General features: G+C 34.4%; 2 protein-coding genes across 3 annotated transcripts; both read left to right on the top strand.

Annotated features, from left to right (window-relative positions):
- The first annotated feature begins 919 nt into the window (after positions 1–919).
- LOC105322545 (uncharacterized) lies at positions 920–3,288 on the top strand. The gene is made up of 3 exons (XM_011421312.4): positions 920–1,032; positions 2,353–2,535; positions 2,806–3,288. The coding sequence occupies exons 2-3, from the start codon at positions 2,368–2,370 to the stop codon at positions 3,154–3,156; spliced, it is 519 nt and encodes a 172-aa protein (XP_011419614.2). The 5' UTR covers positions 920–1,032; positions 2,353–2,367; the 3' UTR covers positions 3,157–3,288.
- A 2,226-nt stretch (positions 3,289–5,514) lies between these two features.
- On the top strand, positions 5,515–23,007 carry LOC105322546 (uncharacterized). 2 transcript variants are annotated; one of them, XM_011421314.4, is made up of 12 exons: positions 5,515–6,175; positions 13,244–13,429; positions 15,781–15,924; positions 16,497–16,635; positions 16,744–16,946; positions 17,097–17,235; positions 17,322–17,556; positions 18,467–18,606; positions 19,008–19,160; positions 20,192–20,206; positions 21,564–21,736; positions 22,154–23,007. In XM_011421314.4, exons 1-12 carry the CDS (start codon positions 6,074–6,076, stop codon positions 22,367–22,369), a joined length of 1,845 nt encoding a protein of 614 aa, XP_011419616.1. In that variant the 5' UTR covers positions 5,515–6,073; the 3' UTR covers positions 22,370–23,007. The 2 variants fall into 2 exon arrangements, with proteins under 2 accessions (XP_011419616.1, XP_034311978.1); XM_034456087.2 differs by lacking the exon at positions 20,192–20,206 and having other exon boundaries at positions 5,517–6,175.
- The last annotated feature ends 1,239 nt before the right edge of the window (positions 23,008–24,246 follow it).

Raw genomic sequence — 24,246 nt, 5'->3', positions numbered from 1 at the left:
TGCACTAATCTTGTCGATGCCTGCTGCTTTTCCATTTTCAAGCTTTGCTATGGCCATTTTAACCTACTCTTTACTTGGTGGATCTGTACTTTTATCCGAAATGTTTCCAGTTGGTGTTATTTGTTTCATTTACTGGATCTTACATATTAAACACCTCTTCAGAATGATTTTCCAGCGTTTTAGGATGTATTCCGGACCTCTTCTGATAAAAAATGTTCCCGCTAGGCAATGCATTTAATATTTCAGGTTCAGCTATATATTTTACTCCTGTTATTTCGTACTTTTGGTCTTAAATATGTAGCAAAGAGACATATAATTAAGTTATTTTACGTTATTTATGAGCCAGTTGATGCATCGTTGACTTGTGTATACTTAGTGAATGATTTCTTCTAAGCTGTTTCTAGAAACAGTGCTTCTCATTTTTATTTATTTATTTATTTATTTATTTATTATTACTTAATCTTATGAATTATTTTTACACAGTGCTTATCAGCTGTCCAGATCATATATCAAAGCATCGATGCGCGTCAAATCACTAAATATCCGATGTCAGTGCTTATATTTAACATTTTTAGCACATGAGCAAAAGCATTTCGACAGTAAGCAGCTGACAGTAAGCAATAAGCAGATGGAAGTAAGGCTAAAGCAGTCAGCAGCTGACAGTTGGCTGTCGTATATATGGAATCCTATAAAAACTTTAGTATTTTTTTCACATGTCTTCCTGTTTCTAAAATATTCAAACTAAATATCATATGCACCTAACGTTATATATCACTGAAATATAAATTACGAAATGAATACATTTTCAAATTTCTATCATTTATACAGATGAATAAACATTGATGTTTTCGTAAATAAAGACTTGCGGTTAAAAATTTCTTGAGGAAATAAACAGACAAAAGTCAAAATGCACTTGCACAGAACCGGCACCGATCGGGATCGGAAATCAGGAATTACAAAACCCAGACACGAGTTTATCAAAAATATAGAAAATTTAGAAAGACCTTGGATTCCATGATTTGTTAGCAATTGGTAGGTTGTATGAAAATCGTTATACATGCTAGTCCGTAAGAAATTCCTAGCGAGTGTTAAAGATTTTATTCTTTTACATACATGACAGTCCATAGATTTATTTGCGAAGATAGTGACTGTGATGTCAACACATTCAGATACTGAATATTATGTATTTTTTTTTTTATATGAGCATTTATTTATATGGGATTCCCTAATCTCAAAAAGCAAATCATTTGAATTAATTTCATCCCATTTGCTTTCATAACAGTGGGAAAATTCTTAAAATGGTATCTCTCTTTAAACATGTTAAAAGTGTTAAAAGCAAATTCAGATTGAACAATGTTGAAACGGGAAATAATATCTCTTCTGCAAGTGTAAATTGAAGCAAATCACAGGGTGAGGTATGCATCTGTGACGTGTAAATACAGGTAAAAATGTTTGTGTAAGGCATACTGTAAAGCAAATACATTTTCTTAACATGCTTAATGTAAGATTACACAAGTTATCAAATCAATCCACTAGTTTCGGTATACCAAAGTCATGAAAGTAATGACAGAAGTATGAACTTTTAAAATGCAGAAAAATGACAAAAATTTTAATGTTATTTTGGTTTATTATTCAGGTTTTAAACTAAAATTCAATTAAGAAAAAAGATACATTTTAATTCATATCATTATCTTGTAAACTGTACTTGAAGACAGTTTATCCCCTGATCATAAATTTGAATCTCTCTGTATGGAAATTCTGATCTGTTTATTTAGAAGTTTGATAATTTTTTATCTCAAAAATATTATACATACATGTATGTGACTATATCTTACCTCCTGCTAAATTGTAAAAAAATCATTGGCCAACAGCAGTCACATGGAGACTATGTATATTCCATACATAGTCAGTAGAAAATATTACCCCCTTCAAGCATTATGACGTCATTTTTAGAGCATTATGACGTCAGGTTATGTACTCAAATTAAAACTTTTAATATTATTATAAAAGCTTTTTTTCCGTTGTTTTATTTACTTTTCATCATTAAAAAAAGACATTCGGTAAGATATAATTGTTACATGGTTTGTAGTTGACCTAATATGGTTAATACATGGTCAGTAAATTCCATATGGAATTTACTGACCATGTATAAACCAAGTCAACTACAAACCATGTAACTAATACACTGTAATGTCAGATACCTTTGAATATTTACATGTATGTGTTGATACTATGTTGTCTTATATAAGTGTATGTAATTCACTGATGATCCTACATGTACCATAGCTGATATAATAGAAGCACCTATGATTTCAACCTTTTCATTTTAAGGATTTTTTAAAATCATTTTAGTTTCAGCTTTCCATAATGAAGTTGTTTGGAAGGTCGAGCTTTTTCCATGGGAAATCTCTAATGGAACTAACAGCTCAACTGAAGAATCCAAAAGGCAGGGTTGTCACGCGGTTAGCTTTTGAAAGATACCCAGAAAAGAGCTACTACATTTTGTCCCATGTTGAGCATGGATATCATAAAGGAGTAAGCAGAGTCTCTGATATTTTTGTAATGTTTGAACGTAGTGTATAGGTTGACACTGTACTTTAATTAAGTGCTTGCTACTCATAGTCATACATTAGCTTGTAGAATATAGCTGATGAAAACATGTTGAGTTAGACAAAGTGTGTAAAAAATGAATACTAGTACATGTATATATTAATTTTCTCTTTGGCAACCTTTGACAGTTATTTCAGCTGCACATGTATAGATTCATTGTAAACCTATTACCGGGTATGCTATTTTTGTTTGTAGAATTTGACAGGCTATGCGTGGGGCACAAGAGTGTTTCGAGGGTACACGTTTCCTGGAGTCAGAAGAATTGATTCTGGAGGAAAAAGGGATTGGCATTTGATTCCAAAAGAGGAAGAAGAAGAATTCTGTAAAATTGACAAAGTTTACAAACCAAATTTTACTCCAGAGAAAATTGATACCCAATTACCTCCCTTGATGGAAATTGTGCTAAAAAGGAACTTGAAGCAAAGAAATGTGGCCTTTGAGGGCACCCCAAATTTAGAAGGGTTTTATGACTTCAATTCTAAGGATGAAACAAAAAGGGGTTTGTACTTTAATTCACTCAAAGATAGTGAATCACAGTCTGTGTAAATGATGTTGCATTTAAAAAGGATTGTGTGAGATATTTTTAGTATGGAGTATGTGTGTGTTACAAACTGTATGAGTAATCTGTGTTATACTGTAAGAGTTGTCTCTCTTTACATGTCATTGTATTACTAAAAGTATCGTAAGAAATAAAATAAACATTTAAAATATCAGACTATTTATTTATTGTGTATAAGGGGGTATGATACACCGCCATATTATGACGTACTTCCTATTGAAATAAACATAGAATCAAATATTATTTTATAATTTTTTTCTCTCACATAATTGATACATTACAGCATAGTGCAATGGGTTAGAGCATTAACTACGAATCTGTAAATCATGAGTTTAAATCTAGCTTGGATTTTTATAATTTTAACCTTTCCAAATATTTTTAAAAAAAACATTTTTTTTGGTGAAATATTTTAAAATTTGAAAATTTCAAAACGGTGGAAATGTTTTGAATATACTTTTATCCACATCATTATCGACAGGTGTCCTGTACCACCGCGATTTGAATTAAATAAGAGAGACTATATTTTTACCACGAGCAATCCCAGTAATTCTGAGTTGGCGTATAAGTTGACCGATAGTCTTTAATTTCTTAGCATTGGCTCAAAGACCCAAGATGTTTTGAGTGAAATTGTATATGACATTGTATGGGAAGGAATACTTGATACAGTAGATTGTTCGTTGCTCTCCTTATTTTAGTCAGAAAACAAACGATGCGGAAAAATCAAATTGCTGCATGGTTTTTGCGGTATTTTATGGTATAACATTAATACAAGTTTACTGTTGGAGGAAAACGCCGTTATATGGTTCACGCATGTGCGGATCAAGGGGATGGCGTCCGGACCCGACACCCATTCCCCCGAAAACCAATACTTCTTAATTTCATATAGTAAAGTTGCCAAAGATATGCATCAGACACCTCCTATCAAACACAATCATCTCTCAGACCCCACCTGAGAAATGCATTAGCGCATGCCTGAAAGGACCAGTCTCAGACGGACCGGGACAGTCTTTCTAAAATCATTAAGAATTTCATCAATTTATAAAATCTATTAATATGAAACAAAACAAAATATAAAACAAAGCAAAAAATGTTGAATATAAATGACCAAATTTTGGGTTTTTTTCTGCGGCACGGCACCAAGGAACACCATGGACGTTTTTTTAAGTCTTACTTTTTGACCTACGAAATCTCTGGATTCCAAATCTTACGAGGGCTTCTGGACCCTTTAGGGCTTCGACTGGCTGCTAGGACCTAAATACGATGGGCCCAGACCTGATTAATCAACTGCCCCCTGTTAAAATCATGCATCCGCCCCTGCATTAACTTTGGCTCTTTTTTTTGCGGGGATAGTCGGATAAACATTTGCAATTAAACGGGATGTATGATCTAGCTTTAAAAGTAACCGAATTGATGAATAGAGGGGGGGGGGTGTTTGGTTTTTTGGGGAAGGGGGGTTGTGTGTTCATCTTCTTAATAAGTGAGATATAATGAATAATGCAGATGCTTATTTTCCAGTCACCTCTCATTAACCACCTTAACACGCACTCGTTACCTCTTTGTGCAGTTTTATTCTCAACTGTTTTATTATTATGAACTGAACATATTTATAAACCGACCCCTGCCCTAAATAAAATAAATATTTAATTAACGGATGTCAGGTATGGGAAATCCGCAACAGTAAATAGCAGCGTGTCGTCATGGTGATACCACAGGGATCAGGACGCCATTGCCTTACACTGGGCGTTCCACAGAGTCAACATTAATTTTGTCATGATAAAACACTAATTTATTTTAATTATTTTGTTAAAATCCCTTTCATGCACAAGGCGTAAGGGTGCGTTCAGTTCACGGACCGGGAGCATCCCATGTTTTGGGCTGAACCTGTCGTGGCAGTATATAGTTTATTAATTTCATTGTTGTTGATGCTAACAATTTGAAAGAAAAAGGCGTTTTATAAACACCCATTGAAGACGTGTTTGTTAGCGTGATTTATTTGGGGTTTTGAGTTCATTTTTTCTGACGTCATTTGATGCATATACCCAAGGAAAAACCGGACAATCCACTTCTGTTTTTTGTAACACAAGACCTTGATGTCGTCATTTAGGTTTAAAAGTCACATACTGATGCTCCGTTTTTCTTTTCCAATTGATAAGTTCTAAGAACAAATCAAATGAGTAATTTGTAATTACGCAACCGCTGCAATCGTTTTAATACTTTCCGATGATCTTTTAATCTACAGCATACAAACTAGTTGACATGTTTTCTGTAATTTACATTCAAGACATAAAGTCCCTATTACTGTCAGAGCACATTGTATATTACGGTTGTTCGTCTTTGCCTGGGGGTCATTTTATACGAACCGACGACGTTCGTCTGCTGCAGAATTGTTTAAACTTTCATTAGATCAGTGTATTCATTAACACAATGCGCGTGCTACAAATTTTAATTGGACTTTCTTTGCGAACCTTATAAAATCGGACGACAGTGAAGAACCTTGTTTGTTCGGAAAGTTCCACTCTGTTTCCTAATGTTTTGAGGGTAATCCGGAACATGTTTTGTTCTTATTTTCTCCAAAGTCTTCCGCATTTACGTGCTAGTTAGGAGAGGTTGTTAATTGGCCATAAACGGTGTAGGAAAAGAAATGTACCGAATCATCGCTCTTCCCATAGGAGGCGCTTTCAGTCTTTGACAGTTCCGCTCACAGGGTTAAGAGGAACTTGTGGCAGCTCCCTGCTGCAGCAACCGAGAGAACCTGCTACTGTGCCCGTGAAACAGCGACTGACACTGTGTGATAAATATTACATGATAAACACCTAAACCGAAAGCACTTCAGATGGATTACAGCGTGGGGAATAAAAGAAGAAATTTCACTGCGCTTTGATCACTTACTTCTGATAGGCCAACATGGCCACAAGACTTTTTATCTATTGTTGGAATGTTTTGTCAACCGTTTTTTGGATTTTAATGGCGCTCTGTGACTTTTCCTTTTGTTTTCCATCGAATAATGTGAGTATTTTAGAAAGCTTTTTGAAGAAAAAAAAATTTATCCTAAAAAGTATATACTTATATTCTAGTTCAGACATTGAATTTGGCCTTTGGAGAGGTTTATAGTTCGTACATTGTTTTAGCGTTATAATAGAATAACCCTAAAAGTTCCCTTGTGATGAATGATATCTGTCATTAATATGCTTTTAGTAGATAGATATAAACAATGTATTTTTTGCCCTGTAATACCAATTGGTCATTTGCCGTGGCGAGGGAATGCATTATCCCAGCCATTACTGCCAATGAACATAGGTCGGCTACACCGAGTTCTTGACCGTCAGAGACGCATGGGGTCCGGCGTCCGTAAACTGACCGTCATTTGTGACTGTCTCCACCGAACACACTGCTGTTCTACAGATCATGCTTCTATATAGACACAGTCCCCCCCCTCCCAACCAACCAAAAAAAAAATGTAATTTTTTTTTTAAAATTTCATGGCTTTCATTCTGTTACCTATGTTCAAGGTCATCTTTAATCACCACAAAAGCTAAGGGGTTTTTTTCTTTTCTTTTTTCTTTGTTTAAATTCTAAATTAATATACTACAGTATTTGTCTTTTTATCAGTGGTTGCTCATACTTTGGGATTATACAACTGTTTGACATTATTACAAATGTCATGAAAGGGGCATTTGTTAGTTTTTTAGACCACTGTGAATATATCAGAATGCCTAATTATCCTAGGCCAAGCTCTTTGCAAAAATCAACAGTACTTAGCATCTTTTGATCATAATCGGAATGCATGCCTTTTTCATCTAAACAACAAAAAATAATTGAATTTATTAAAGAAACTAATTAATGCAAAGAGATACTAGTAAATATCAAATCACCGTCCAAAGAGTTCGAAAAAAATAACGTGTTCTTTCCGAGGACGCATTATACGTTTGAAGTCCTTTAAGAATACCAAATAATTACAAAACATGCTTTGCATAAATATTTGCAATCTGCACAACACAGCGCATTCTATATGTACACTATAATGTCATTGTTTCTTAAAATATTCGCAGGAATGAAAAAGGATCCCATCGTCTTTTGAGTCTTTTGAGAAATTGCTCTATAAGAAAATGAGGACCAGATATAAGCATACAATATAACCGAATAAAGTAGATAACTATTCAGAGAGAGTTCTACGCTAAACCATTTCAAAAATTATAAGATCATATTGATATTATGCAGAAAAACATATTACACATTTTATTTATTGTCTATATTTCAACTTTTCCTGAAATTGAAGCTTTGGGTCGAGTTGTTAATTTGCAAATGAATTTATTCGGACCAGTTCTGAGGTAAAATTTGACTCGACAAGTCTTGAACTGTAGCCGTATCTGCGGTCACTTGTAACGCAAACGGTCCTTGATGATGAAATTTATTATTTGATGAAAAGTCCAAAACTATAGCGTAATTTGCCTTTTTAAGAAAGATAATGCGAAATGTATTTTTAATATACGTGTACAGTGATTCAAATAATTCACTGATGACCAATTAAATAGCCGAATGATAACGATATAAAGAAGGAGAGAGCTGAGCGCATGGTGTATTCACTGTATTTGAATGGCTGGTGGGTTGGGTTTTTTCTGCTGAAGTCAAGGACTAAGAAATGAAGCATTATATAAATTTTTCAAGGCAAACGACATTTACTGATTTAATTTTATATTAAGATAACAACTTGTACATCTGAAGACGTACTACTGCTCGCATCATCAGGTCGCTGAACTTGAAAAAAACAACCTTGTACATGTTCAAACGTTTCTCCATGCCCCATGGCATCAAGAACAAGAAACATTGTTAACCATTTCAGATGCCGTGGACGAATGGAATTTATTATTTGATAAAAACCCAAAGCTATAACGTAATTTGCCTTTTTAAGAAAGATATGCGAAATGTATTTTTGATATTACTATTCAGGTAGTAAGATAAGGATTAAGGACCATGTCAAACACCAGTTAATTTGCAAATGCCAAAAATGTGACAACGGCTCTTGTTCCCGCATCGTTAAATAGCAATATTCAAAACAAAGCTAATGTCTTATATGTATTTTTAAAATAAAAGATTATGATAATGTCATTTTCTATAATAAAACAAGCATTACAAAGGCAATTTAATGATTTTCTGTGGTTTAAAAAAAAAGAACTTGTACCATGCAGTCTGTTCAGGTAGACTTTACAAATAAAGTTTATTGATGGGTTACCACGAATTGTTTATACGGACATGTTGTAAATTTTGAACTTACCAGGTAGCAATAAATACATTAAGTTGCTTGTTGTAAAATTTGTATTTACTGCAACCCGATAAGTTCAACATTTAAATTTACAACATGACAGTACTGATAGATCCAAAAATGCTTTCCTCCTTTTACTCGGGCGAAAGCGTATCGATGATCATTGGTATAGATGTAGATATATAGATATATACCAATACTTATCCCAGGGTAACGTCCTTTCACTACGTGGTCATCAATTCAACGCGTGGTACAGCGCTCTCTTCGGAAGGTTTCGGATAAGATTAAAAGGTAGAGGATGCTTTACTTCAATCCAAAAGCACAATGCCGGATTATGTTGCTAGTGCCAGCGTGGAACTTTTGCAACTGTATCAGGCGCTCTTTCCAAAAACCCATGAATATTATTTGATATTCTTTTTCACCGCGAGTTTTGTTTTTTGTGCGTGTAGCACCTGAAGGGTGAGATATTTATCTTTATTTTTAAATATCCAAAGAAACATAATAGTATCTGCGTGAGAAATTACTATATATATACGCGAAATCAAAAGTATTGTAGCACTTGGTATAAATCATCCATGAATTTAATTTCTTTAGGATAAAAGTTATTTAAATTTCCTACAGGAAATTTCGATAAATACCGATAGTTTTCTTACAGCAAAATTTTTTTCTACCGTATTTCACAACATTATAAGATTTTTTGTTCAAATCTTATTGGAATTAAATTTTCCGTACGAAGTCAATACAAAGTTTTATCTACTAGACTCCATATTTTATTTCTTCGAATACATTTAAAGAACATGAAATATTATGTTTTTGTAACTGCTCCTGAGACGAGTACAATAATGTAACCTTGGCACTGACATAATCATCCCGCACCGTTACAGGCACCTGTCTCTGTGAAAGAAATTTATACTAAAATGATTTACTTTTGGTTGAAACTTATTTTTATTCATGGGCAATAATTTGATTTCCCTTAGTGACGTTTCATGTCAAAGATAATTCCTGAAAATGATGATCTGTGTTATGGATGTCGGTTGAAACAGGAAAAAAACTTCATTCAACCACCAGAAACCCCGTATGAAAAAAAAAATTGTGTTTTTCAAGGTTATTGAGGCTTCTTTGCAAGCTAAGGGTTTCTGATCCGGACCGCCCCTTGGCTTGCAAAGATGAGGAAGAGTGGGTGTTTGTGGTAGCCTTATACTTGTTTGTACGCATTTTTTTTATGTCATTCTGAAAAAGAGTGATTTACAGAGGCTGTGCAGAAATAACCGCCCTCAAACCAGCGTGGAGATGAGCTTTATTACAACCATTTGTTTTGGCGTTCAGAAACTTTTAGTTGATTAAGTTTAGGGGTTCTCCGTGCATCTTAGCTATTAATTGCCTCATTAAGAATGATTAAAACCCGTTCATGCTTTGTGGTTGTCGCAAAGGTTTTTCTTCTCACACGACTTGGTAACTTGTGAGGAGTAGATCCTACAGTTGAAACATAATTATTTTACGCAGCAGAACAATGCTTGGTGGTCAGCACATCAAAGGAGAAATGAATATTCATGTCTTGTGGGTTATCTATATCGCCATGATATGTTTAATAAAATCAGCTTCGTATGGCAACATCATGACCAAGAGTTGAATGGTTGCGATTGTTTGATGCTGTTTTTGTTTGTTGTTTGTTTGTTGTTTCCTCAGTTAAGTGTTACATTCAGCATTAATTGGCTTGCGTATGTTGTGGCGTCTGCTAAAGTTGCATTTTTATAGGAATCTGACGTCAGCGCCTTTTCCTTGTTTACTTGGGATAGACCCCTGCATGAGATGAGATATTTTACTTTGCCCTCTACTACAAAATGTGGTTAACAAATTAATTGATTATTTTTCTTAGAATCATTACGATCTGCATGTGCGACATGGAACCGTTTCAAAGGGGGATTTTCAGTGAGGGGTAACACGTGACTAGGACAGAAAGCTAACGTTTATGTATACGACGTTTGTTAGTAGCATTTTACAACTAACATGCTCTTTTCTAAAACAATCAATTAAGGGTTAAAAGCACAAAATAGAATTGAAAAGTATTTGAAATTTGAAGAAATTCATTGTATAGCCAAGACTGTCGTATACAAGAGATTAATACAGAAACTGCAGTTTCATTCTTACTAGGTTATCGTTAGCTGCAGGTCGGTAGCTACATACCTGATGCTAATTTACTGGGTAATGTGTATCACAAGTTGCGTATCAGTTTTGCAATGAAAAATTATACACATATGACAGTCAATATATTCAGTTATCTTAAGTTTGAGAATTTGAGAAATACTATGATAAAGTGAATTTTCTGCGAACTGTTGGTGAAATGTGCGACATTTTTATTATTTTCAATGTCATTATAAACATTTAGCGCATATAAATACCATTGCATTACACGGCTTTTATGGCTACTTGAAATTCATTTCTACAATTTGGATTCGGAAAAAATGGCTTTGTCTATAAATCTAAGCAGCAAATGTTGATTCTTTTAAATTTGACACATGACAAATTGTGTACAGACGAGATGGAATTTATTTTTGTCGAGAATCTGACAAATTGGGATGTTAATTTCATTTTTTGTTTCTCTCAATGCATACATTTCCGTCATGTGCAATATCGATGACGTAAAGGGACCATTAATGAAAGGTTGCTTATTCTGGCAAAACTCACAACAGTCGGAAATTATATTCTTCCATCAAATAAGTAGATTCTATTATGAACAGGCATGATAATCGGGATTACCCTTTATTATTTGAATATCATGTACATGTACAAATACAAATGTCATCAGCAAACAGTTACAGCTTCCAATTATTTACTGGTAACTGCCAACTTCATGCATGCAGTCCATCAATTTCAAGATGAAGAAAAATATATTCTAGCATATTTTTCTGTAACCGAGTCTTGATGATTAGTAAGAGTCGATACCATATACAATGTATAACAGAACGTGTTCATTGTGACCACTATTTTTAGTTACTTCTATTTATAGTTATCAATTCACGTGATCTGTAAATATTTGCATGTGCAGCAAGAAACAACGAAGTGATTTTCAGCTGTCATGTACGTCGACTTATCTAATTTATCATGAAATTCTTCTATTTTTCGAAAACTTCTCGAAAGATTTACTAGGTTAAGAACCAGGAATTTTTATTTAATGATATAACCTTTAAGTTATCTGATATGCATGTGTAGTATCTGCAGTAAACCAAACATGAAATTAGTCATTCTTATATCATATTGTATATAACAGTATTGAAAGGAAAAAATCATGATGAGCCTATAGAGGTAACATGGCAAGCAGGGGTGTTTTAGGGGGTTATAATTCCATCTATGTGTACACTGAAGTCATACCAAGGGCAAGAAACTAAATATAATTAAAACTAGTTCTGCAGAAAATGTAATGTTTTCTATTTGGATGAACCTTAATCTGGATACATGTTTAATATATCTAGCTTTTATTTCAACCATCTTCTCAAAGAGTGATTTAAACTCAATATTGGAACTGTCGTTTACAAGCTACACATGTAAATATTTAATTTCATTTATGAAAGTTGAAGTTATTATTAATTATGATATATGTGCTAACTGCACAAATAATATAGAAAATGATAAACGTTCTAAATTTTGCTAACCAATAGTTTCGATAAATTATTTAAGTCATTTATTTTTAACCACTTATCATATAAATCATGCCATATAATGGTTGGTTCTTCATAAAAGACTGTAACTTATAAGCTATACTTGTACACCAACTAGAGAAGAAATTGAATTGTATATTCCCATGCTTTGTATTAAAACTCTATATCTTCATATACATAACAGACACGATGGTTAATTTGTGCTAATTAGTGACAAATGGTAATTGCCCTTCTATCTTTAAATTCTATTGGTAAAATGAAGGTAACCTGTCTTGACCAATACCTTCTCAAATATGTAAATTATACAAACTATGAGCTTTAATGAACTTGAAAAATTCTTCACTGCAATTTTTATAGCTGTGTTTTAAAAATAAGACTATAGTATATTGGTTCACCAGGAGGAAACTGTTTTTCCTGTAAATCACTTTGAAGGACAATGGTATCCAACGCGGATACACTTGATCCACTGGTTCTTATTTTTGGTTAACCCTTTTACCAGCATGATTAGCCCCGTCAGTGTCAGTTTGTCATCTGAATTATTTTGATGGAACTTGTACATTCTTTAGATTCCCATAACAATATGCTAATGATCAAACTCTTTAAGTCAAAACCTCAGAAGATATGACGTCAATGGAAGCAAAAACATTGACACTAAAGGTATATACCAAGGGTCATTAGCATATCAAGATCAAAGATATCATAAAACTATGCCATTTAATGATTATTTATGTACTACGAGAGGATCTTTTTCAATATGCTTAGGATCCTGTTTGAAAGTTTGTTCCTCGTCGCTCTCCCTTTCAATAAAAAGTTTAATTCTGAATATGACTTTAACAGGTAATTACCTGAAATTTCAGGATTTGGTTTTGTTTTATTTAACTTTTTATGGTTTTGTGGCTTGTACTCGAGTTAACATAATTATTTGTGAGTTAATTAAAAAAGTTATTCAGTATTGCATAATTAAAGAAAAACGTTTGATGGTCACTGGCCAAGATTTGCTATTATTCTTCAAAACTGGAATGTGCATGTACATCATTGAGAAAAGGTGTATGTGTTCATCAGCGAGAATACAAATATATGCAATCATTAAAGATAACAATATGATAATATCACAGACATGGAGTTTTGAACATTTGTTTATCTATTACATCACAACAGGTAGGACAACAGCCAATGCTAACAGATCACGTGATGTGTCGCCAACCATTGGGAATGACCTACGATCTGAATGCGACCTTTGTGAATTTCACGCTTACGTCGACGGAGGGTAACGCGTCTGATGCCGGACTGTACGGCCCCGAGACCTGGGCGGCCTCAAAGATCGGAGACCACACTTACGTTCAAGTAAGCTTCGCGCCAACATGCATGTCCGAACTTGATTTGTGGAAATCTAATTATTGAAACTATTACTCAAAAAGGAAAACTATCTCCCGTTTTCACGAAACTCACAAATTATGTTGCACAAATGATTTACAAACCAAAAAGCAAATTAAGCAATAATTACCCAAGCACTTTAATTCTCTGGACTATATATGAAATGTCGCATACTAGGTGGGTCTTTTTTAACTTGCACGAATTTAGCTGAGATGTGGGTACTATAATCGGCGTGCGGGCCACGTTTTACACCCACGTATGACGGGACGCTTTAATAAATTAACCAACATAAATCGCAACCAGCAGCCCCAAGTTGTAAAGTCTCGACATCTCCATTCATAACGAGGCGGCAGGTGTCGTTATCGTCACATATAGGACACAAATCAGACGTGACGTCATTATCATCTGCTTGACCCCGAACATCTTATTTATTCTGCAAATCTTTTTCTAGCTAAAAGATATATGGATTAAATTTTCCGTGAAGATTGCATTGTATGTGCACTAGAAAGTTCTTTTATGGTGATTTGCTACTAAAATTAAGAAGTAGGAGACATCACAAAATTGCATTAACAAATTAGGTACATTTGTTAAAATGTAAAACTGTTGTATAATAATTAGACCGCATCTTGGATTAAAGTCGGGACAGTACATCATTATACTTTCGTACTCGAGTGCATATATATTTTAACGCATATCGCGGGTAATTATTTTTCGTTATTTTATTAAAACAATTTTCAAAACTTGCTTTCCTGCTTTTTGTATACATATTTTTAAATGTGGGTTTTTTCGGTCTACACCTATCATCTTTTCACAATCTTGATACAAAAGAAGCTAATCACGAAAGTACTAGTACTTGTATCGTGTCTGTTTCAAATTTCATTTCTTTATGTAACTTAGTACATGCAAACAATATTCAACATTAAATATAACATTAGATTTAACTCGATCCTCCGACCGTCATTCAGTTAATTAAACATTTTAGATTCTTAGATCGATGTCAAAGACACAGTATTTTCCCATGATTTATTAATTTTGTCAATTAGAAAGTGGTCTAGTGAATCCGGCCTGTGAATAGAACTGGATTATTTATAAGTAAATTAAGTCATAATAACCGACTTCCAAACAAAAGACCGTTTCATCTCGTTGACTTAATTAAATTAATAGTTCTCTAATTGACCTCATTCGTACGTGAAAAATTCAAATAGAACTATGGAAATCTATCCAGACTAATTTACTGCCCTCTTTGCAGGAATTGTAACTTGTAACTCCATTTGTTTGCTATTTTGCTTTTTATCTTAGAGAGGTGCATGCCGAGGAAAAGTCAAAGACAGATTCGGTTTAAAATCTGTTAGTCTGTAGCTTATTTGGTCATGGCTGACGTAAATAAAAGAACAGCGAGTATGCCCCACACAAATTTTTTAATGTAAAACCAACCCGTTATAAAAGTTAATTTAAACATATTTTGTTGAATACATTCAATAGGATTGGACAACAGACATATAGCCTTTGCATAATATAATATGTCAAGTTACATAAATTTTATAAGTATTTAGTATAATACACATATAGATCTATATTTAGCTATAATCATGTATTTGAATAATAACATAAGTATATTATTAGTGAATTGTAGAGCTATAACAATTTAAAAGTACTAGTATCTAAATTATAATATTCTAATCTAGTTATACACATTAAATTAATAATAGTTTGAGTACAGTATTATAATTGAATTAGATATGAAAATACATGAATTATGCTTAAATACAATAAGACGTAATAAACATCTTAAAAAATAAATAATAGTAAAAAAAAAAGAAAGAAAAGAAAGATATACAGTCAATAGATTATTTTATTGTCCCAGCCTTAATAAAATTAAGAATAAAACCCGAAAATCAATGAAACCTACGATTCAAGTGTGTAAAAGAATATGGAAATCATAATCCTCTACAACCTGCAAATCAAAACATAAAACTATAAAAATAATATTTTGATTAGCCCTATGAAACCAACCAGACACTGCTAATTGGTAAAGAATTTATCATTAAGACTGTTTTCATCATAATATCTAAAAAAAAAAAAAATTGAAAGTTTTTTTTTTTAATTTGTGTTAATATATAATAAAGAAGATGTATTACGTACGAAAGATTTTTTATAACATTGGGTATTTTCCTAATTTTTCAATCTCTTGCTGACGGTAGATACTAATGCAATGAGCAAAAGTAGTCAACCTCCCTCTCTGTAATCTGAATGATATCAGTAGTCTTAACACGTCGTTACCTAAACGTCATCATTGTATTACTTTTGATATGCATTTACAGATAAATATGGCGGAACCCGTCATGGTCACAGGAATGTTTATTCAAGGGGACCCTGAAACTGATCAGTGGGTGTCGTCATTCCACGTGACGTACAGCGTTGATTGCATAACTTATTATCCAGTGTTTGACGTCGGCATAAACCAAGTAAGACCAACTTTATTAATTACCGACACGGCCTTTAATGAAGAGAACAATTCTGAGAGTGCACTGATGTACGTGCATATGAATCATGCTTCCATTGTTAATTGTTTATGTGAGGACATGCAAATAGCAACAAAATTGTGCGTATATGCTGCAACCAACGAACTGAATATGAAACTTTTTCTTTTCATGTCTTTAACTTACACCTAAAAAAAAAAATCGTACCCCCAGAATATGTATAAATAAGATGAAGGGAGAGAATCAAATAATTTTGTTTGTTTAAAAACTTTAAAGATGGATGTTTAAAAAAATATCTGACCTTCAAATGCGTACAAAACTACTCTGTCAAAAGCGTTGTTTGGAACTGTAGTATAACATGTAAAGGTGCCTTCACGGAGGCGTCTTCGTCGACACAACAAGAACCTAGGCGATCCATCTTCAAGACAGAATGCAATTCAAAATAAACTTGAATTTAACATGTTTAATGTAATTTTAAAGTTCATGGCACATCTATTAGAATTCACGTTTTCGCTGCACACTTCACGGTCTGTTAACAACTGCTGTTCTATTTATAGAATTTTGCCGGAAACCTGGACCCTTACTCAGTGGCTGTGATAGAGTTTCCTAACATTTTTGTTGCAAGATGCATGCGAGTAATTCCGACCGAACGCCATCGAAATGCATCGGCGCTAAGAATGGAAGTCATCGGATGTTGTACGTCTTTCTATAAAAAAAAATTATGAGCAAAACTTAAGAAGAAATAAACCCAATCTAGATGTATTTCTGCCAACACCATCTCAAATTCTCCTTTCTCTATTGTAGTGGCCAACACGTGCATAGGCACACATCCGGTGGACTGGAACGTGGACCCCGTCAAAGACAACATGGAGGTCAGGTTCCCGTCCGAGAAAATCATCACAGCCCTCACCATTCAGCCCAATTTCCCCTCCGATAGCAAGTTTGCTGTGTCCTACAGTCGATCATGCGCTGATTATCACAATGTCCAGGAACAGGGTGTTGTCAAGGTAACTTGAATCTTTAACAGTACTCTTAATGAAATTGTATTATACACACAGTACCTATCTGTTTCTGTGTTTTTGATAATGTTCCGTGAAAGAATTACCCTGAACTATTAGCTATTCATAATTACACTTGAATTTGTTATTTCTTTTCAGGAGTTTACGTCTATCAGCAATGACGCCATTTTTATTGATCTGTCTCAAAAGCCCCTTCGTGCATCTTGCTTACGTATCACAGCTCTCGACGCTAATATTCGTGACGTCACAGACGTTGAAGTTCAAGTTAATGGATGCGGTAAGAATAAACAATAACCACATGCTTGCACTGATTTTAATTTTTGGTGGTATTCTGTACTCATAATCTTTATTCTTTTTCATCAGGATTTTATGAATATGAGGCCCCATTAGAAAGCTGTGGCAGAAATCGCTATCAGAGCGTTCGAAGAGAAAAGCGTGTGATCGGGGGCTATCACGCCTCCCCCGGGGAGTGGCCTTGGCTTGTATCTCTCCACTTCATGCCCTACAACATATTCACAAACCTCTCTCGCTTACACCACCTTTGCGGGGCTACACTTATACATCCTCAGTGGGTACTGTCTGCTGCACACTGCTTCAGGTACTTTACACCTCCACCTCTATAACCCGACATCTCTTATTCGGATTAAACAGACATCGCTATCAGTCACTTCCAATACAGTACGCAAAAAACCAATTTTCTATTATAGCGAGCACAGCTCGCCGGCGCGCAGAGCCGGCGAGCGAAGCGAGCTCTAAGAACCAGTGTGCGCGGGAAAAATAACGAGCTAAACCTACAGTTCATCAAACAAAATTTTTTGTCTACGTCCCATAATGCTCTCTAATGTTTTCACCCGTGGTGCTATGCCAAAAATGGCCGACTTTTAACTCGTAATATACAGTGACTTAAAGTTTGAAGACACGTTTTGAGTACCGCATATGCTTTGGCGAGACTCAAAAGATTTGTTACATGCTTCCATAAGTTCGTAATGAGTCGAGAAACGTAAACAAAGACGAACAAAGTCATGGATGACGTCACAGTGCACTCGCGCTATATTTCCCGCGATAAATTTAGAGGTGGATCAAACATCTGTATTGCGTGTACAAGCTATTTCAGTATAGACTGCGATACCTGTCTCATTGACGTATGATTTGTTTTTATTTTTTTTTTAATATAGAGATTTTATGTATATATATTAGCAAGAGCCATACTTACTGTCATATCGATCCATTTTTAAGCTAATTGTGCATGAATGAGTAGGGAGGAAATAAACAATAGGCCATTTTGAAAAAAAATAAAAAGGAATAAAATAAAAAAATAAACAGTTAAAAAAATTATGTAGATATGGCATATAGTCAGACCATTAAATTTAAAAATTGGAAATTACACACCTACATACAGGTATAATTCTTGCTACGCTCGCCAGAACGGTAGCACCGTAAAACATATTACAACGCAATTACAACTCGGAAACTTTGAAACTCCTTTTTGATTTCTTTTACGGGTCTAGCGAGGAGGTTGGCGAAGGTTTGTCCCTGGCCCGGAACTGGAAGGCCGTGGTCGGCGAACACAATCAGCTGGGGATGGACGGAACAGAGCAGGTGTTAAACGTTGTCAGCATTCACAAACACCGACAGTTCTTTATCAAAGGTATGTACCCCCAATACGACCAACTGATAGTTCATATCCAATGTGACAATCTTACAATTTTACGTTTTACACAGAATCCACCAATTTGATAAAAAAAAAACACTTTGTAAGTTGAATTACACTATTTAAGCCCATAACATGTTGGTCGGAATATTATAAAAGTGTAAAGTATAGTATGTGACAAGGATTCCAACACGGAATGTTAAAAAGCACCGCATAATGCAGGTTTTGATTTTCGCGAATAAAATTATTTTCGGCCAGAGATTTTGATACGGAAAGAAGAACATCAATACAAGAAAAAAATGTTGTCTATATGTAAATAAAAAGTTTTTTAATTTAACACCTAACTGTAAAGTAGACATAATTAACAGCAACCTCATACTCCACGCTTTGCGTTACAGCGGATTACCCCATCCTCCAGGATATTGCCTTACTTAAACTGGAGCGACCCGCTGTATTGTCAGACTACGTCAATGTTATCTGTTTGGACGTGGACAATTCCTTTCCCCCCGGGACCCCGTGTGTGGCGGCGGGGTGGGGTCAAAACAAACTTGGTAAGCATGATTTGCCATCTTATTGATTAAACCTAACGAATGATTGGTCAGTGCATAACTCTTTGCTTGTTTAAGGTGGAATAACACATCATCACAAAATGGCTGACCGCTGATCGAAACGAAGTATCGTTTTATTAAAATTAATTATTTATTATTTAGCTCTATGGACTGAAGCATGCAGATAACTTTCTCCATAGCAGACTGGATAAAGTGTCGGACTTGTGATCCGTTTATCCCGAGTTCGAATCCCATAGGAGCTTTTGTTGTCACTTACTGGAATAATTATTTTCGATATTCATTTTTATCCCCAAACTGCAAACTTTTCGCTTATTTGACATTTGTACAGTATATTAATCATTATATCTTTCATTATCAAAAAATGTCCTGTTAATTTGAATGACTTTTTCCAGTTGTGTTCTTCCACCTTAATTACAAGCTGAAAAAGCTTAGCGTCTTGGGCTTGATCATTTCAATGGTTTGTCCATTAACACTAAAGCTGTAAATCCTTTAGCTCTGTGACTTTCTAAATTTCTAAAGCCTTTCACCCTGTGTGTGCACGTGCATGCATGTTAAGTACTAATGAGTCACATATTATACCAAGTCTTCAAGTAATTTGGCTTCAATTTAAAAGAAGAAATATTCAGGTAGAAATATTGAAAATATTGCCAATTCAAATGCGACAGTATTATTACCTGTACTGTACGATAATATGATGCGCTTACATGAAATTTGGTTTAACATAATATATAGTGTTACACACGTATCACAAGTAAAAACTGATTTTTTTTTTCAATTAAAACTTCATAAAATTTGGAAGTTCTTTTTTATCATCATTAAAAGTTTACAACAGATTTGCGATGTTGATTTATAATATTTCAAATTAATGCAAATAAATTCAGCAAAATTAAGGGGATGATTTCATATCTTACGAATTATAACTAAAGCAATGTCACTGAAGCGTAAAAGGAAGGAACCTTATGAAACCCCCTTTTGTTTACTTTTCAAAACATCCTTTCATATTTTATTAACAGACGCAGCTATCAGAGGTAATATGATTGTTTGTGAAACACGTATATACAGTGAATCAATGTTTAAATGTTACTAATAAAATCACCAGTTTTACATACGTCTGCTTCATTGGCTGAGAGGAAGACCACAGAAACAGACATGTAGCCCATCAAAAAACAAGCAAACCAGTCCAAAGCAATTGTTGTCTGTTTTTAAAAAGAAACACATTGTTAATCAGAAATTACAGTCGGACATATTTCGGAAGAGGAAATGTAAACGATTTTATCGAATAGAATTTTAAAGTACAAGAAAAGGTGACATTCATTCAAATAAATCAAATTTCTTTTGTATGTTCTCCTAAACATGGTTTTTGATCTGTCTACCTGTCAACTTTGCACGGGCAACAAATGTAAACTAGTGCCATATTTGCTGGTTCTTTGAAGCTAGATCACGACTTGGTTTTATTTCTTTTCTCGTGTGTCCGCCTATAAATGCCTTGGCCACACATTAGCTGCAGCGCTGTAGGTGTACAGATTGTCAAAGCACTTCATCAAACATTGTGTAAAACAATCCTCTATGGGTTCAAGGACCACGGATCTAGAGAGAAATACAACCGGATAAAAACGGAGATTGAATTCCGAATTTATCAAGAAATTAACATAGCATGAAGATATTTCACTAATGTGTATTTTATGGCACACTGCTTTTATTTTGACTGGAATTAATGGCATATAATTATGACCAACACATTTTGTTATCTTAATGTTCATTTGATTTGGCGGAAAGAGCGTAAATGTTCTTTATCCAAGTTATGAAATATAATACAACAGTTTTACGACTTCTATTTTTGATATGGCAACTGCAGGTATTTAATTTGTCATAAAATGTTGAACAAATGTTGTTTATCGGCATATTCCGTTCAATCATGCGCAATACTACTGCACCAGAACATTATTCAAACACGCATAATAAAAAATAATTATTTGTCGCTCGCTTCATAAATGATGGAACATGGGCAATATTTTGCAAATAATGTATGATCAATTTCTGCTTACAATTAATCATGTTAGTACACTCTTTAGAAATATTTTCACGGAATTTTGCATGCCACAAAAATGAGGTTTTTTCAATACTTTGCTCTCTATCTCTCTTATATTCAAACCCCTTTCTACGTGGGACTTTTGAAAGATGTTTATCAGCTTCTATAGGCTACAAGTCGATAGTATAATGAAAACTGAAGATAGATTTTGAAAGTGTTTTTCACCATGCGTGGTAGAGATATCGAGTCTTACATTGTACATAATACATTTTTCAAATAAAATCCCCAGGCATACGTTTAAGTCATGAAAACAGATCATTGTTTTACAATTTCTAAATAATTAACTTCCTTTTCAGTTGGAACAGGCGTCAAGCTTCCTTTACACGCAGAAATACCCATAATTCACCCGCAGGACTGTGACGATCGTTACCGACGCCTTCCGGCGGACCACTTCGCCAAGGCCTCGGTGTCGATACAAGACTCGGTCCTCTGTGCAGCCACAGAGCAAGGCGGAAAAGACTCCTGCTGGGTAGGTACCATCTTAAGGGTCAATGTTCCACTGATAAGGGAGATAAATCTCTATAGGATAACTATCAAAATTAACGTGATGTTTTTTATCAAATTTTGCGCAGCGATGTACATTTTGCTGATTTCGTTTTGAATATTGCGCATTTTTAAAAATTGGACATTTTCTAAAGAAGCCCAGTTTATATCGATTGTTTTGTCCTTAAATTGAAAGTCGTAATAAACCAGTGTGTTACTTTGTATTTGTAATTCCTTTTCCAACTTTAAGCTTTTACCTTTGTTAATTGGTAGATAAACGTCAGGTGAAAGGTTAAGGTTGTTTGATGGACAAGAGAATGATCTTATAGGTGTATGTAGTATGTACCTTAATATAGAAGTACAGCCATGTTATGCTAATTATTGGATTTTTGTATTTATTCAGGGAGATTCCGGGGGGCCTCTCGTCTGTCGTCGAGGCGATCACTGGACACAAGTAGGAATCGTTTCTATTGGTTTAGACTGTGGTGACGTCAACTTTCCCGGAATATACAGCAAGGTTTCCTTCTACGTCGACTGGATCACCAAAACTATTCGGCAGTTCTCGGACAACAACATTCTTCCTACATGGCTAGTAGACCATCGCAACCATGTGGTCTAATCGGTTAAATCAAACAGAACTCAATAAAATGCAAAACAAATCATGAAAACAAATGATTTCGATTACTAAAGCCATTTTATATATCGAGTTTATACAAATTCTTCGTACATATTCTTTTTATAGTATTAAATTCACGTTTTATGACCAATACGAAGTTTTTTCTTCCCTTCATTCTTCATGATTTTATAAAAGGAAGTGTTCGAATGATACATGATCAAAAGAAGGAAGTGTTCGATTGAGCAGCAAATATGGACTGCATACAGACGCTATGGAAGACACAAAAGGATCGTGAAATTCCGGTTAAGGTGCTTCATCTGTGTTGGTTCAAAGCCGGAGGATCTCTGTAGATTACATATTTTTCATGCTTTAACTTTGTATACAATATGGCGGACTACTTGCATGTTCTACCTCTGTTGTTGACGTTTGTCCCCCTTTATTTTTCTTTCTTGTCTCACTATATATAACACAGGCCATTTGACACGCTTTGATCAAGCGTCAACCCGAGGCTTGGACACTTGAATTGTGATTTTATTATTATTTTCTTCTTTTTTACAACTCTAATGTGCCTCTAGTCTTATCATGTGCCTTACATGTATAGCTTACATGTAAATATTTTGAATTAAATTATTTGATCAGCCTTTAAAGTCCTCTCGTTTTCTGGTATTACAAAGTTTAAGATTTCTTTATGTGTACAATTATATATTAGATTGATGCTTTTGAATCTTAAGCATTAATTGTTTTCAAGTGCGTAAAGTCTCTCAGTTTCTAAAAGCGCTTATGCCTTGAGAGCAATTTTGTTATTCAATGCAACAGACATTTAAGACAATATTTAAATATTTATATTTTAAAGCAGTTTTTCATCTTTCAACACTCTACTATTTGACAGTAAACACACAGTTCCTCAAATTAAGACAACAAAACCACAAACTTAAATTCCCCTGCAGTTTCAGTGATGTAATATTATAGCTGTGGAATACAGTAAATGAACACAATCGCATATAATGCAAAAACTGGGTCGCTTCAAATTTGTTGAATATTTAACTTTTTTCATAAGAACACCTGTTGTTCCCAAAAGTGACAAGATTGTTGAACAAAACAATTAATTATAATTAAGGTATAAAGGCCTTTATTGGTTGAAAGAACAGGCATAAATAAAAGCGCACTAATATTGAGTTTTCTCTGTGTTCACATGCATAAATATCTCTCTCTCTCTCTCTCTCTCTCTCTCTCTCTCTCTCTCTGTTTTCTGTCGAAAGCGCATTATCAAAACGCAAGTAATGTATTCATACGACAGTACAAGGTCGGAATATTTGCACATCAACATAGCCTGCCATACATAAATAAAGGAAGAAAATGCATGTTGCTTCAAGTTGTTTTTTTTTACAAAGTCTATCGATGGGTTTCAAATACTTACCAAATTGGAACTCTGATTATATCTTGCACAAATATCTCCATATGCATAACCAAGAAATTGCAAAATGGGGCACAATTTTGCAAAATGCAAGTAAATGTCAACTATACAGTTTTTTGCTAGAGAATAGTCGGTGTAGTTGTTAGTACGGGGAGGATGGGGGGGGGGGGTAATCTGGAGTGCGCATACTATACCGGCATTTCCTTAACGGACGGAGCAGTGGTGATTTATCACCACTTCTCCAATTAGATGTGAACAGTAAACTATGCATAATGAATTGGTGGGAAAATTTCACATTAACATTTGTGTCGATATGTAGAATATCACAATTACCAAAAGTCCATAAATCCATTAATAACGAGAGGCCATGAGGATTTCAATTCTCTGTATATTGACGTCTTTAGGCAATCCGTGTCAAATTATTTGCTTGTGGATGTAACCTTTTTGTTTGATTAGGCTCTTCCAA

The sequence above is a fragment of the Magallana gigas genome, chromosome 7 (assembly GCF_963853765.1).
Source record: "Magallana gigas chromosome 7, xbMagGiga1.1, whole genome shotgun sequence".
Classification (NCBI taxonomy): domain Eukaryota; kingdom Metazoa; phylum Mollusca; class Bivalvia; order Ostreida; family Ostreidae; genus Magallana; species Magallana gigas.
Note: the sequence above shows the minus strand (reverse complement) of the source record. Positions and strands in the feature narration are given on the sequence as shown.